The 13,787-nt window shown below is 34.5% G+C and overlaps 1 protein-coding gene across 2 annotated transcripts in view; it reads right to left on the bottom strand.

Moving 5' to 3' along the window:
- The window catches only part of RDX (radixin), a 101,416-nt gene that overhangs the window by 17,089 nt on the left and 70,540 nt on the right, over positions 1–13,787 (bottom strand). Inside the window, exons 13-14 of one of the 2 annotated variants that reach the window (XM_027082369.1) lie at positions 13,223–13,465; positions 12,114–12,274 (exon numbers count right to left, since the gene is read on the bottom strand). In XM_027082369.1, coding sequence (XP_026938170.1) covers positions 12,114–12,274; positions 13,223–13,465 — 404 coding nt within the window. Of the gene's footprint in view, positions 1–9,673; positions 12,275–13,222; positions 13,466–13,787 lie in introns of those variants that run through there. The other variant, XM_027082368.1, reaches the window with a different exon arrangement.

The following is a 13,787-nucleotide window of genomic DNA, read 5'->3' as shown; positions in this document are numbered from 1 at the left end:
TCTTTTTGTGCCACTAAAGAACGCATCCTTAAAAGGTCACGGATAAAACAGAGGTCTTAACTGTCCTCAAAAGAGGTCATTTGGAAAATAAGCAGAAGGAAAAACATTACTACATATAGTGAACATGAGAGCAAAATACATCTACATATTTCCTTTACTCAGAAGGTAGTAATATCATTCCCATGACCACAGATTTTCTTCAGGCTAATTACATTATAGCACTTTCTAGTATACTTTACATAGCAGCATGAATTTTCCTTTGGAGCAAAGTTTAGTTATTATTCCCTTTTGTAACTGCATTCCCAAAGGCACCAGATGTCTTCAAATCAAACTAAACCACCTCAGCAGAGGATTAAAGACTCCATAAATTCCTGACCCAATCTACTCTAGCTTTATCATCCTGCAGTCAATACACAGGAAATTACATTTTCTATTGTAGTCAAGACAGTGTACTTTTCATCTCTCTAGACTTCGACCATTGTACATAATCTCTCTTCTGTCTCTTTAAAAAACACAAGACTAAAAGCACAGGCATCAAAAGAAAAACAGAAAAATTAAACTTCATCAAAATTAAAAACTTGTGCATCAAAAGATACTATCAATAGAATAAAAAGGCAACTCACAGAATGGAAGAATGTTTGCAACTCACGTATCTGATAAGGGACTAACATCCATAACATACAAAGAACTCCTACAGTTCAACAAAAAACAATTTAAAAATGGTCAAAACATGAATATACACTTCAGCAATAAGATACAAATGGTGAATAAGCATATGAAAAGATGTTCAACATCAGAGAGAAATGCATCATAGGGAAATGCAAATCAAAACCAAAATGAGATACCAGTTCACCCACTTGGATGGCTATTATCAAAAACAAACAATAAAGGGACTTCCCTGGTGGTCCAGTGGTTACGACTCAGCCACTGCTGTGGCCTGGGTTCAATCACTGGTCGGGGAACTAAGATCCCACAAGTGGCACAGCCAAAAAACAAACAAACAAACAAACAAGCAAACAAAAAATAAAAATTGTTGGTGAGGATGTGGAGAAATTGGCACCCTTATGCATTGCTGGTGGGAATAATGCAGTTGCTGAGAAAGACAGTATTGACAGTTCCTCAGAAAATTAAACACAGAATTACCATATGATTCAGCAATTCCATTTCTGGGTATATACTGAAGAACTGAAAGCAGTAACTCGAACAGATACTTGTACACCAATGTACATAATAGCAGCATTGTTCACAATAGTCAAAATGTGGAAATAATCCAAATGGCCATTAACCAATGAATGGATAAAGAAAATATGGTATATACATACAACTGAATATTATTTAGCCTTAAAAAAAAAAAAACAACTCTGATACGTCCTATAATGTGGCTGAACCTGAAAAACATTATGTTACGTGAAATAAGTTTGACACAAAAGGACAAATATAGGAGTCAGTCCACTTATGTGAGGTACCTAGAATTGTCAAATTCAAAGGCACAGAAATTAGGATAGTGGTCACGAGAGACTGGGAAGAGGGAGGAATGGGGAATTAGTATTTAATGGGTACAGAGAATCTGTTTGGGATGATGAAATGTTCTGGAGATGGATAGTGGTGATGGTTGCACAACAATGTGAATATACTTAATGTCACTGAACACTTGAAAATGGCTAAAATGGTAAATCTTACATATATTTTAACACAATACAGTAATGAAGATTCAACTGAAATCTCCCAACTCCACTGAACTTCACAGTACTTGATACAGATTACTAATTACTATATACTGACTGGTTTGTCAATTGGGTATAAAATGAGTCTTTCTATAAAGTTAGAAAAACTTCTAAATTAGGTACTTTATTTTTTGGGATATCTTTAAATACTGATCAGTGTTTAAAATTTGACCTATAAAATGAAAATTAAGCAATTTATCAGAGAACAAGCATACTTGAGAAACTGCTGTGTATTCTTATTCTCTACCAGTTGCTTATTTTCCTCTATTGCTCTTTATGTTGTAGTAGTCTCCTTCATGACACAGTGTATCATTTTATCCAAATCAGCTAAAATTTAAAAGCAAATAATTACATAAATGGAATGATGGCATATAAGACTCAAATGCTAGATCTGAATAACAAAGACTTTTCAGTATAAACAAAAGGAAAGGGAGGGAGAAGGTAGTACTGCTTTAAGAGTCTAAGACATACTTGCATTTCTAGGTCTAAAACAAAGGGAAAACATTTTAATTTAACTTGCAAAAAGTTAAGAACTATCACGCATACATTGTAACACAGCACAAGAAGAATTTGATATAACAAATCCACATTTTATCAAGAGGAATTTTTCCAAGGATTATTACATAAATCTCAGAAATTCTGATCCCATGTTACCAAGATGTACATTTAGCTATATAGACTTATTAAAGATAAACTAAAACCAGTAAACTACTTTTAGGAGCAAACTAACTGACGTGCATAATTACCAAAGTGAACCTAAATTTTAAAAATGTTCATTAAATATAAGTGAATAATTAAAACAGTAATAAATTACAAGGATGGAAGCAACTGACTAGATATAAGCACAGAGGAATCTGGGCATACAAATAACATGAGTCAACAAAATGTGTTGCCATCTTAAAAGAAATCTAGTATTGTAACAGATTATTGCAAATGATCCAAGAAATAAGATAAATATTTGAAGTTTCACTTTTTAAGATAGTCCAAAACAAAGGGTCACTGTCATTCTAATCTTGCTTCTATATCCTAGAATATAGAACATACTTAATAAAAGTGTATTGGCTAAATGACGGTCATTAAATAAGAACCTGGAACCATTAGTAGCTAGGGAACTCAAGCCAAATATAAACCTGAATTTAAAAGATGTGCCATGGGGTAATTAATTATCTTAGTCACAATCATTAACCTTAAAATTCTGTGAGGAATAATGATGGATAGATACTTCAACTCCTAAAGCAGCATATGTAACCTCAAATCAGAAAACTCTTGTTATCACAGTTTAAGAGAGGTTGAAGTATTGAGGCAACAAAGCAAAAAGTCATCATCTTTCCAGAGGGAAAACGGCAGCTCTTAAAATCACTAAAGATAGAGATAGTAAGAAATAGGTCCAGGAGGGCAGACAGCAGAAGCAAGAAGAACTACAATCCTGCAGCCTGTGGAACAAAAACCATATTCACAGAAAGATAGACAAGATGAAAAGGCAGAGGGCTATGTACCAGATGAAGGAACAAGATAAAACCCCAGAAAAACAACTAAATGAAGCGGAGATAGGCAACCTTCCAGAAAAATAATTCAAAATAATAATAGTGAAGATGATCCAGGAAGAAGAATGGAGGCAAAGATTGAGAAGATGCAAGAAATATTTAACAAAGACCTAGAAGAATTAAAGAACAAACAGAGGTGAACAACACAAAAACTGAAATGAAAACTACACTAGAAGGAATCAATAGCAGAATAACTGAGGCAGAAGAACAGATAAGTGACCTGGAAGACAGAATGGTGGAATTCACTGCTGTGGAACAGAATAAAGAAAAAAGAATGAAAAAAAAAAAATGAAGACAGTCTAAGAGACCTCTGGGACAACATTAAACACAACAACATTCGCATTATAGGGGTCCCAGAAGAAGAGAGAGAGAAATGACCTGAGAAAATATTTGAAGAGATTACAGTTGAAAACTTCCCTAACATGGGAAATGAAATAACCACCCAAGTTCAGGAAGCAGTGAGTCCCATACAGGATAAACCCAAGGAGAAACACGCTGAGACACATAGTAATCAAACTGTCAAAAATTAAAGACAAAGAAAAATTATTGAAAGCAGCAAGGGAAAAACGACAAATAACATACAAAGGAACTCCCATAAGGTTAACAGCTGATGTCTCACCAGAAACTCTACAAGCCAGAAGGGAGTGGCATGATATACTTAAAGTGATGAAAGGGAAGAACCTACAACCAAGATTACTCTACCCAGGAAGGATCTCATTCAGATTTGATGGAGAAATCTAAAGCTTTACAGACAAGCAAAAGCTAAGAGAATTCAGCACCACCAAACCAGCTCTACAACAAATGCTAAAGGAACTTCTCTAAGTGGGAAACACAAGAGAAGAAAAGGACTTACAAAAACAAACCCAAGGGCTTCCCTGGTGGCGCAGTGGTTGAGAGTCCGCCTGCCGATGCAGGGGACACGGGTTCGTGCCCTGGTCCGGGAAGATCCCACATGCCGCGGAGCGGCTGGGCCCGTGGGCCATGGCCGCTGGGCCTGTGCATCCGGAGCCTGTGCCCCGCGACGGGAGAGGCCACAGCAGTGAGAGGCCCGCATACTGCAAAAAAAAAAAAAAACAAAAAAACCCAAAACAATTAAGAAAATGGTCATAGGAACATACATATCGATAATTACCTTAAACGTGAATGGATTAAATGCTCCAACCAAAAGACACAGCCTTACTGAATGGATACAAAAACAAGACCCATATATATACTGTCTACAAGAGACCCAAAACAGACTGAAAGTGAGGGGATGGAAAAAGATATTCCATGCAAATGGAAAGCAAAAGAAAGCTGGAGTAGCTATACTCATATCAGATAAAATAGACTTTAAAATAAAGAATGTTACAGGAGACAAGGAAGGACACTACACAATGATCAAGGGATCAATCCAAGAAGACATAACAATTACAAATATATATGCACCCAACACAGGAGCACCTCAATACAAAGGCAACTGCTAACAGCTCTAAAAGAGGAAATCGACAGTAACATAGTAATAGTGGGGGACTTTAACACCTCACTTACAACAATGGACAGATCATCCAAAATGAAAATAAATAAGGAAACAGAAGCTTTAAATGACACAATAGACAAGACAGATTTAACTGATATTTATAGGACATTCCATCCCAAAACAGATTACACTTTTTCTCAAGTGCGCAAGGAACATTCTCCAAGATCGATCACATCTTGTGTCACAAATCAAGCCTCAGTAAATTTAAGAATTTTGAAATCTTATCAAGCATGTTACTAACTACAACTCTATGAGATTAGAAATCAATTACACGGAAAAAAACGTAAAAAACGTAAAAAACTCAAACACATGGAGGCTAAACAATATGTTACTAAATAACCAAGAGATCACAGAAGAAATCAAAGAGGAAATCAAAAAATACCTAGAGACTAATGACAATGAAAACACGACGATCCAAAACCTATAGAATGCAGCAAAAGAGGGAAGTTTATAGCTATACAAGCCTACCTCAAGAAATAAGGAAAATCTCAAATGAACAATCTAACATTACACCTAAAGGAACTAGAGAAAGAACAAACAAAACCCAAAGTTAGCAGAAAGAAAGAAGTCATAAAGATCAGAGCAGAAATAAATCAAATAGAAACAAAGAAAACAACAGCAAAGATCAATAAAACTAAAAGCTGGTTCTTTGAGAAGATAAACAAAATTGATAAACCCTTAGCCAGACTCATCAAGAAAGAGGGAGAGGACTCAAATCAATAAAATTAGAAATGAAAAAGAAGTTACAACAGACACTGCAGAAATACAAAGCATCCTAAGAGACTACCACAAGCAACTCTATGCCAATAAAATGGACAACCTGGAAGAAATGGACAAATTCGTAGAAACGTATAACCTTACAAGACTGAACCAGGAAGAAACAGAAAATATGAACAGACCAATCACAAGGAATGAAATTGAAACTGTGATTAAAAATCTTCCAACAAACAAAAGTCCAGGACCAGATGGCTTCACAGGTGAATTCTATCAAACATTTAGAGAAGAGCTAACACCCATCCTTCTCAAACTCTTCCAAAAAATTGCAGAGGAGGGAACACTCCCAAACTCGTTCTATGAGGCCACCATCACCCTGATCCCAAAACCAGACAAAGATACTACAAAAAAAGAAAACTACAGACCAATATCACTGATGAATATAGTTGCAAAAATCCTCAACAAAATACTAGCAAGCAGAATCCAACAACACACTAAAAGGATCATACACCATGATCAAGTGGGATTTATCCCAGGTATACAAGGAGTCTTCAATATATGCAAATCAATCAATGTGATACACCATATTAACAAACTGAAGAAGAAAAAACATATGATCATCTCAATAGATGCAGAAAAAGCTTTTGACAAAATTCAACACCCATTTATGATAAAAACTCTCCAGAAAGTGGGCATAGAGGGAACCTACCTCAACATAATAAAGGCCAATACGACAAACCCACAGCAAACATTCTCAATGGTGAAAAACAGAAAGCATTTCCTCTAAGATCAGGAACACGACAAGGATGTCCACTCTCACCACTATTATTCAACATAGTTTTGGAAGTCCTAGCCACAGAAATCAGAGAAGAAAAAGAAATAAAAGGAATACAAATTGGAAAAAAAGAAGTAAAGCTGTCTCTGTTTGCAGATGACATGATACTATACTTAGAGAATCCTAAAGATGCCACCAGAAAACTACTAGAGCTAATCAATGAATTTGGTAAAGTTGCAGGATACAAAATTAATGCTCAGAAATCTCTTGCACTCCTATACACTAATGATGAAAAATCTGAAAGAGAAATTAAGGAGATACTCCCATTTACCACTGCAACAAAAAGAATAAAATACCTAGGAATAAACCTACCTAGGGAGACAAAAGACCTGTATGCAGAAAACTATAAGACACTGATGAAAGAAATTAAAGACAATACCAACAGATGGAGAGATATACCATGTTCTTGGACTGGAAGAATCAATATTGTGAAAATGACTATACCACCCAAAGCAATCCCCAGATTCAATGCAATCCCTATAATATTACCAATGGCATTTTTTACGGAACTAGAACCAAAAATCTTAAAATTTGTACGGAGACACAAAAGACCCCGAATAGCCAAAGCAGTCTTGAGGGAAAAAAGCGGAGCTGGAAGAATCAGACTCTCTGACTACAGACTATACTACAAAGCTACAGTAATCAAGACAATATGGTACTGGCACAAAAACAGAAACACAGATCAATGGAACAAGATGGAAAGCCCAGAGATAAACCCACACACCTATGGTCAACTAGTCTATGACAACGGAGGCAAGGATATACAGTGGAGAACAGACAGTCCCTTCAATAAGTGGTGCTGGGAAAACTGGACAGCTACATGTAAAAGAATGAAATTAGAACACGCCCTAACACCATACACAAAAATAAACTCAAAATGGATTAGAGACCTAAATTAAGACCGGACACTATACAACTCTTAGAGGAAAACATAGGAAGAACACTCTTTGACATAAATCACAGCAAGATCTTTTTTGATCCACCTCCTAGAGTAATGGAAATTTAAAAAAAAGCAAATGGGACCTAATAAAACTTCAAAGCTCTTGCACAGCAAAGGAAACCATTAACAAGACGAAAAGACAACCCTCAGAATGGGAGAAAATATTTGCAAATGAATCAACAGACAAAAGATTATCCTCCAAGATATATAAACAGCTCATGCAGCTCAATATTAAAAAAACAAGCAACCCAATCAAAAAATGGGCAGAAGACCTAAATAGACATTTCTCCAAAGAAAAGAAAGAGATGGCCAAGAAGCACATGAAAAGCTGCTCAACGTCACTACTTATTAGAGAAATGCAAGTCAAAACTACAATGAGGTATCACCTCACACCAGTTAGAATGGGCATCATCAGAAAATCTACAAACAACAAATGCTGGAGAGGGTGTGGAGAAATGGGAACCCTCTTGCACTGTTGGTGGGAATGTAAATTGATATACCCACTACGGAGAACAGTATGGAGGTTCCTTAAAAAACTAAAAATAGGATTACTATATGATCCAGCAATCCCACTACTGGGCATATACCCAGAGAAAACCATAATTCAAAAAGACACATGCACCCCAATGTTCACTGCAGCACTATTTACAATAGCCAGGTCATGGAAGCAACCTAAATGCCCAGCGACAGATAAATGGATAAAGAAGATGTGGCACATATATACAATGGAATATTACTCAGCCATAAAAAGGAACGAAATTGGGTCATTTGTTGAGACGTGGATGGATCTAGAGACTGTAATAAAGAGAGTAAAGTAAGTTAGAAAGAGAAAAACAAATACTGTATATTACCGCATGTATGTGGAACCTAGAAAAATGGTACAGATGAACCAGTTTTCGGGGCAGAAGCTGAGACACAGATATAGAGAACAATTCTATGGACACCAACGGGGGAAAGCCGCAGGGGGGTGGGGATGGTGGTGTGATGAATTGGGCTATTGGGATTGACATGTATACACAGATGTGTATAAAATTGATGACTAATAAGAACCTGCTGTATAAAAAAATAAAATTAAATTTAAAAAAAGATAGGTCCAGTAGGAAAAAGTGGGAATTAAGATTATTTAATTGGAAAAGCCACGGAAGGGAGGGTGATAAGCTTTAATATATGAAACACGATCGTGAGCCAAGTTTTCCTTGCGAACAGTGTAGAATGTGAGGAGTCATACTGCCTTGACATTTTATGAAGTTATCATATCTGCTGAATCACTGTGCTTTTGAAATGTACTAGAATATTGTCATTCTACATGATAAACCACATTAGAATATTTAATAGATTATCTCCTAGTTAAAAAAAGAATGAAGTACAGAATAAGAAAAGCTAAAGTTCTGTTCATTTAGAACAAACTTAAAGAAAAGAGGACTGTCTACCAGTGTAGTTCCATATTTAAACGTTTCCCCTTATTCTTATTAAATACATCTAAGCTTGGGTTTACTAATCAGTTCACTAAATTAATTCTAAAGGCAGTAATTCCTATACTTCAGTTTTAAGTTTTAGATTTTAAAAGACTATTTTCATTATGCATACATAAAATGGGATACTGTGGGATCTAAAAAATCTTTTATCTTTAATTCTAAAAATATCACCAATCAACAGGTAATAAGAACTGAGACAGAAAGTTATGTGCATTTTTTTTTAATCACAGCACTAACATTGGAACTCTTTTCAATGATAACCAGGAGTGAGTTCCAATACAGTGTAAGATATAACTTTCTAAGTGCTAATTCTAGTTCTTAAAAAAAGAACTCTAATTAGACATAAAGCAAAATATTATACTACGGAATTCCCTTTTCTTTTCTAACAGGACCAGAATAAAGAGATCACCACCTGTCTTTGAGAATAGAAATAATAAAGTGACAGTTCAATATTACTGTAAACTGAGAAGACAACTGGCTTTTACTATGCTTAAAACAGATTTATCACTTGTTATTTAAGAAGAATAATCTTTATAATAAAATTTAGTAAGAAGCACTTAGTATACAGTTCTTTAAAGAACATTAGCATTTTAATAGTGAGATTAATCAAGGACAATGAAACTGCTTCTTCCTTAGGAAAACTAAACACTATACAAGAAAAGCAATGACTAGAAATCTTAAATGATTTTCTATTATGAAAAGAGTCAATTTAATTTAATGATTTAACTTTTCTGGAGAATTATCACTATTACTTCCATACCAAAAGAGATATATAATTTGGGGGAACGAGTAAATGTATGAGGATTCTGAATTTTTTCCTATCCACTTGTTTTTAAGATGTAATGATTTATGGATCTAATAGAGATTATAATATTCAGGAAATATACAAGAAATCCATGTTAAATAACAACAGTGAAGCATGAAACATGAGCTTTTGTCACTTTATTGTTAACCAATGAATGTTATCCAAAATTATAGATGTAACTTAATTGTACAACACAAAATTATGCTAATAGTATAAGCCTGCTGGAATTTACCAAATACTCATTATTTTTACATTGCTATATGAACATGTGCTTCTCAAATGCTAATAATAAACGTTATAATTGGTTTAATGAAAACCCATATTGCAAATAGTTGTTCCTGTTTAGAAAAATTCACACAGCTTTAAAAATGGATTAAATCCATTTTAATTCTAATCTACAAATAGATTATAAACAGCAAATATAACTGGTAATTTTTCAACACTGATATCAAACTGATGTAGGAATGGTAGTGCACACAATTCAAAATGAAGCAAATTAACAAAAATCCAATAAAAATCCAAGTTTTCACCTATTATGGCAATTACTTTAATGCTCTGGAAGAGTGAACACATGCTTTAAACCATGAATAGTAAGGCTTATCATCTGTTCCTCTAATGTGCTGCAAGGAGAAATGTCCTCTTCCACAGTGTTTTGAAGCATGTGCACAACCACCGTACAACAGTCACTTCAAGGTTAACCAGTTATCTTTTGTCCTACTAAATCCAAAAAATATATTAAATGCAACCTTTCCTTTTCATAATGTCTGCCCAGATTAATCCTTTTAAAGTCAGCAAAATCAAAAAAGCACAGAGATATTTTCAGACACAACTTGAATCTATTGTGCATGAAAAATGTCTAACAAAATGGCAATTTTAATAGATAAATGTAAATTTGAATGCATAATACCAAATGGAAAGTAGCTGAACCACACAGAGAAAACAAGGCTTTCCTTATCTCCAAATCTAAATGTTTTATAATAAAGAAAATGTTAGAACCTGTGAATATTGAACATCTTTCAAACTAGAAAGATTTCTTTGTAAAATATAACTGAAATTAATATAACCTATAAAATTATAATTTCTAAAATAGAATTAACTAACCAAATTTAAGTATTTTTAGTTAGATTGAAAAAAATAAGCACAATGATTTAGAAACCAAATATGCTAAAATGATTATGTAATAATTACATCAAGAAATGAAGGTACAAACATTCGTCGTCATATGCTACAAGGGCAATCTCTCTCTCTCTCTCAAACACACACACACACACACACACACACACACACACACACACACACACTTCCTTAGACATACAACACCCCTCCAGGAAGATAGTATACCAGTGAGCGCTAACAATTTTAATACAAATCAGAGTCCCACAGTTCAGTTCAACAAAAAGGCAGTTAAAATTTAGCACTCTAAGATATTCTGAAGGAAAAGGAGATCTCAAAAATATTCCTTCATGATTGACAGTATCACTATGTATTATAAAACATATAGCTTACACACTTCACTGTGTTTGAACGACCAGTCATCACAGGTATAGTAGTGAGGTAGTATTACTGTCCCCTCCTTGGGACTGCTGTTTTCATATGCTGCCCTTCTAGCAAGGTCCAGGGTTTTATTAATGATGATAATCAATTACCAACAAATGTGCTTTTTCTTTTATTAAACATCTGTTTTTCTAAATCAATCTATGAAAGAATCTTTCAGAGACAACTGTTATTTGCAGTAGTGTTTCATCAGTAAACTTTCCTAGGGAACTACTTACTACCTGCTGTCTATACCTTTGTAAGATCAGTGGGCAAAGAAAACCAAATGATGACAGGAGATGAAACACCAATCAATTCAGCTGTCAAAGATGACCGTAATTAAGTAAGCAAATAACAAATATCCAATAATGTTATTAAATTGGGATTTAAAAAATTAACCACTAGCTGTACACTATACTGTTAAACATTCTAATCCTTTTCATGATTCATAGCCATCTTCTACACAATGATGAAAGACTGTCCACCCTGCCACCTATGCTCATTTTAATCACTGCCAATGATCTGTATAGTGGCAGTGCTATGGTTACAGGGCACATCAAGGTATGAGAAGTACACACTGAGGAAACATGAATGAGAGAGAATGTGGAAATACATGCAGCTAAAATATGGAAGAAGAAAAAACAGAGTGCCCTACCTAAACACTCATTAAGTCACCACCATCCTTTAAAATGTACAAAGTGCTTAAATCATACATACACATTTGTCAGACATGATAATTAGTGTTAATCTTCAACAGAAAAAAAAAATGGAAAATGAAAAATGTGAAAAAGGAGGTGATGGAACACTGTTCTCCATTCCTTGGCCCAAAAGAAAAAGAAAACCAAGCATGATATCACACTGCCTTAATGTTGAAAAGCTCCCCTTAAATGTCTTTTAGCTACCACAGTCAAACTGGTTTAAGTGCTTTGGCAAGGTGAGATGCATTCCATCACATCTGCAAAGGCCTGCTTTTCTCTGTTGGTGGTTCAGCTTATGAAGAACATGTATGCAAAATAACAGCTCTCACATTGCTTCAAACTCATCAATACGTTGCTTTGTATTGCCTTGCCGAATCTGTCGCAGAGTCTTGTACTTATCACGGCCTGCTTTAACATTCTCAGCATGAAGAACATCATTTTGTGTTTTCTTGGTTTCATCTCTGGCTTGGGCTAATTCTGAACTTAATGCCTATGTTTAAAAAATAAAAAGTATGACCATTATTAACTTTTTTTTTAGATTTTAAAAACCTATGAAAGAGGTTTAAAGACACAAAATACAAATATAACAGATCTCTGACTTTTTAGTATATTAAAATTTCCACTGCGAAATCTTTTTCTTTAAAGTGTTTACGTTTGTTGTACTTTTAGTAGTGGTGGGGGGTAGTGGTTAGAGAGGAATACCCATGGCCTTTCATTTCTACACTCCGCAACCATGATGAGTTTGTGTATTATTCTAAATTTCCTTGAACTTTCTCATCTAATACTTGAAATGACTTACAAAAGGTTCAATATAGCTGTTATTGAATGTTACTGTAAGTTATAAATTCTATACCATGAGAGAAGTTTTCTCCAAAAGTCTTAATACATTTATTACAACTATCACCCCATTTTATTAATATTTAAAGATTTCATGAATTTAAAAATTAGAGAACTGATTCTATTAAGTTCTCTAATAGGTGTAACATTAAAATTTACTATTTTAATCTAATTATGTACATTTAATATACTGACCTTTTGCCATTACAAAATCTCAACAAAAAAAATCAGATTATGTAATGTCATACAGGTAGTCTATTAAATTATCATTTCTTTTTAATGTATACTGTTTAAAAAAGAAATTTGTTTTTTAAACAGTATTTTATGTTCTACTTTTAACATGGCTCAAGTTATAATTAAATAATAGCTTACTAATTAAGGCTTCATTACACAAGGCTAACAAACATCTGGTGACAGGGACATACAACAGAAAATATGAAATAACGTGACTGTAGGCCAAGTACTTACAAACCAATCACAAGGCCAGCTAGAGGTAAAGGCTTCCAAAAATCAAATGTTTCTTTTTTAATAAGTTTGTCTTAACAAATGGGGAAAATGCAAATTATATTTAAATGTGCATACAACTGCAAATTTTAAATACCTGGAGTTGTTTTTTAACACGCTCATTTTTTTGCATTTCTGTTATACGTTCCTCCTCACTTCTATGGTTCATTACCCCATCATTTGATAATTCAGCACTAGCCTCAGCATTATTCTCATCATGTTCATCATGTTCATTTTCTGTTGGAGGAATGACTGGTGGTGGTGGAGGTGGAGGAGGGGCAGACATCACAGTCTTTAACTCTTCTTTGGTCTTTTCCAAGTCTTCCTGGGCTGCAAAAGCCTGAACATAAAAAATAAGTTTATCAGCAAGTTACTTTGAAAATTGGTAATTAAAAGAATCAAGTTATCCTGGGACTTCCCTGGCGGTCCAGTGGTTAAGACTTCGCCTTCCAATACAGGGGGTGCGGGTTCGATCCCTGGTCAGGGAGCTAAGATCCCACATGCCTCGTGGCCAAAAAGCCAAAACAGAAGCAATATTGTAACAAATTCTATAAAGACTTTAAAAATGGTCCACATCAAAAAAAAAAAAATCAAGTTATTATCCTTTCTTTCTAATATAAACTATATTTCAGGGTAATGAAAACAGGCCCTATTGATAAAAG

This window comes from Aethalodelphis obliquidens, unplaced genomic scaffold (assembly GCF_003676395.1).
Source record: "Aethalodelphis obliquidens isolate GAN/ISIS:26980383/991018 unplaced genomic scaffold, ASM367639v1 scaffold46, whole genome shotgun sequence".
Classification (NCBI taxonomy): domain Eukaryota; kingdom Metazoa; phylum Chordata; class Mammalia; order Artiodactyla; family Delphinidae; genus Aethalodelphis; species Aethalodelphis obliquidens.
This window is presented reverse-complemented; position numbering and strand designations above follow the sequence as displayed.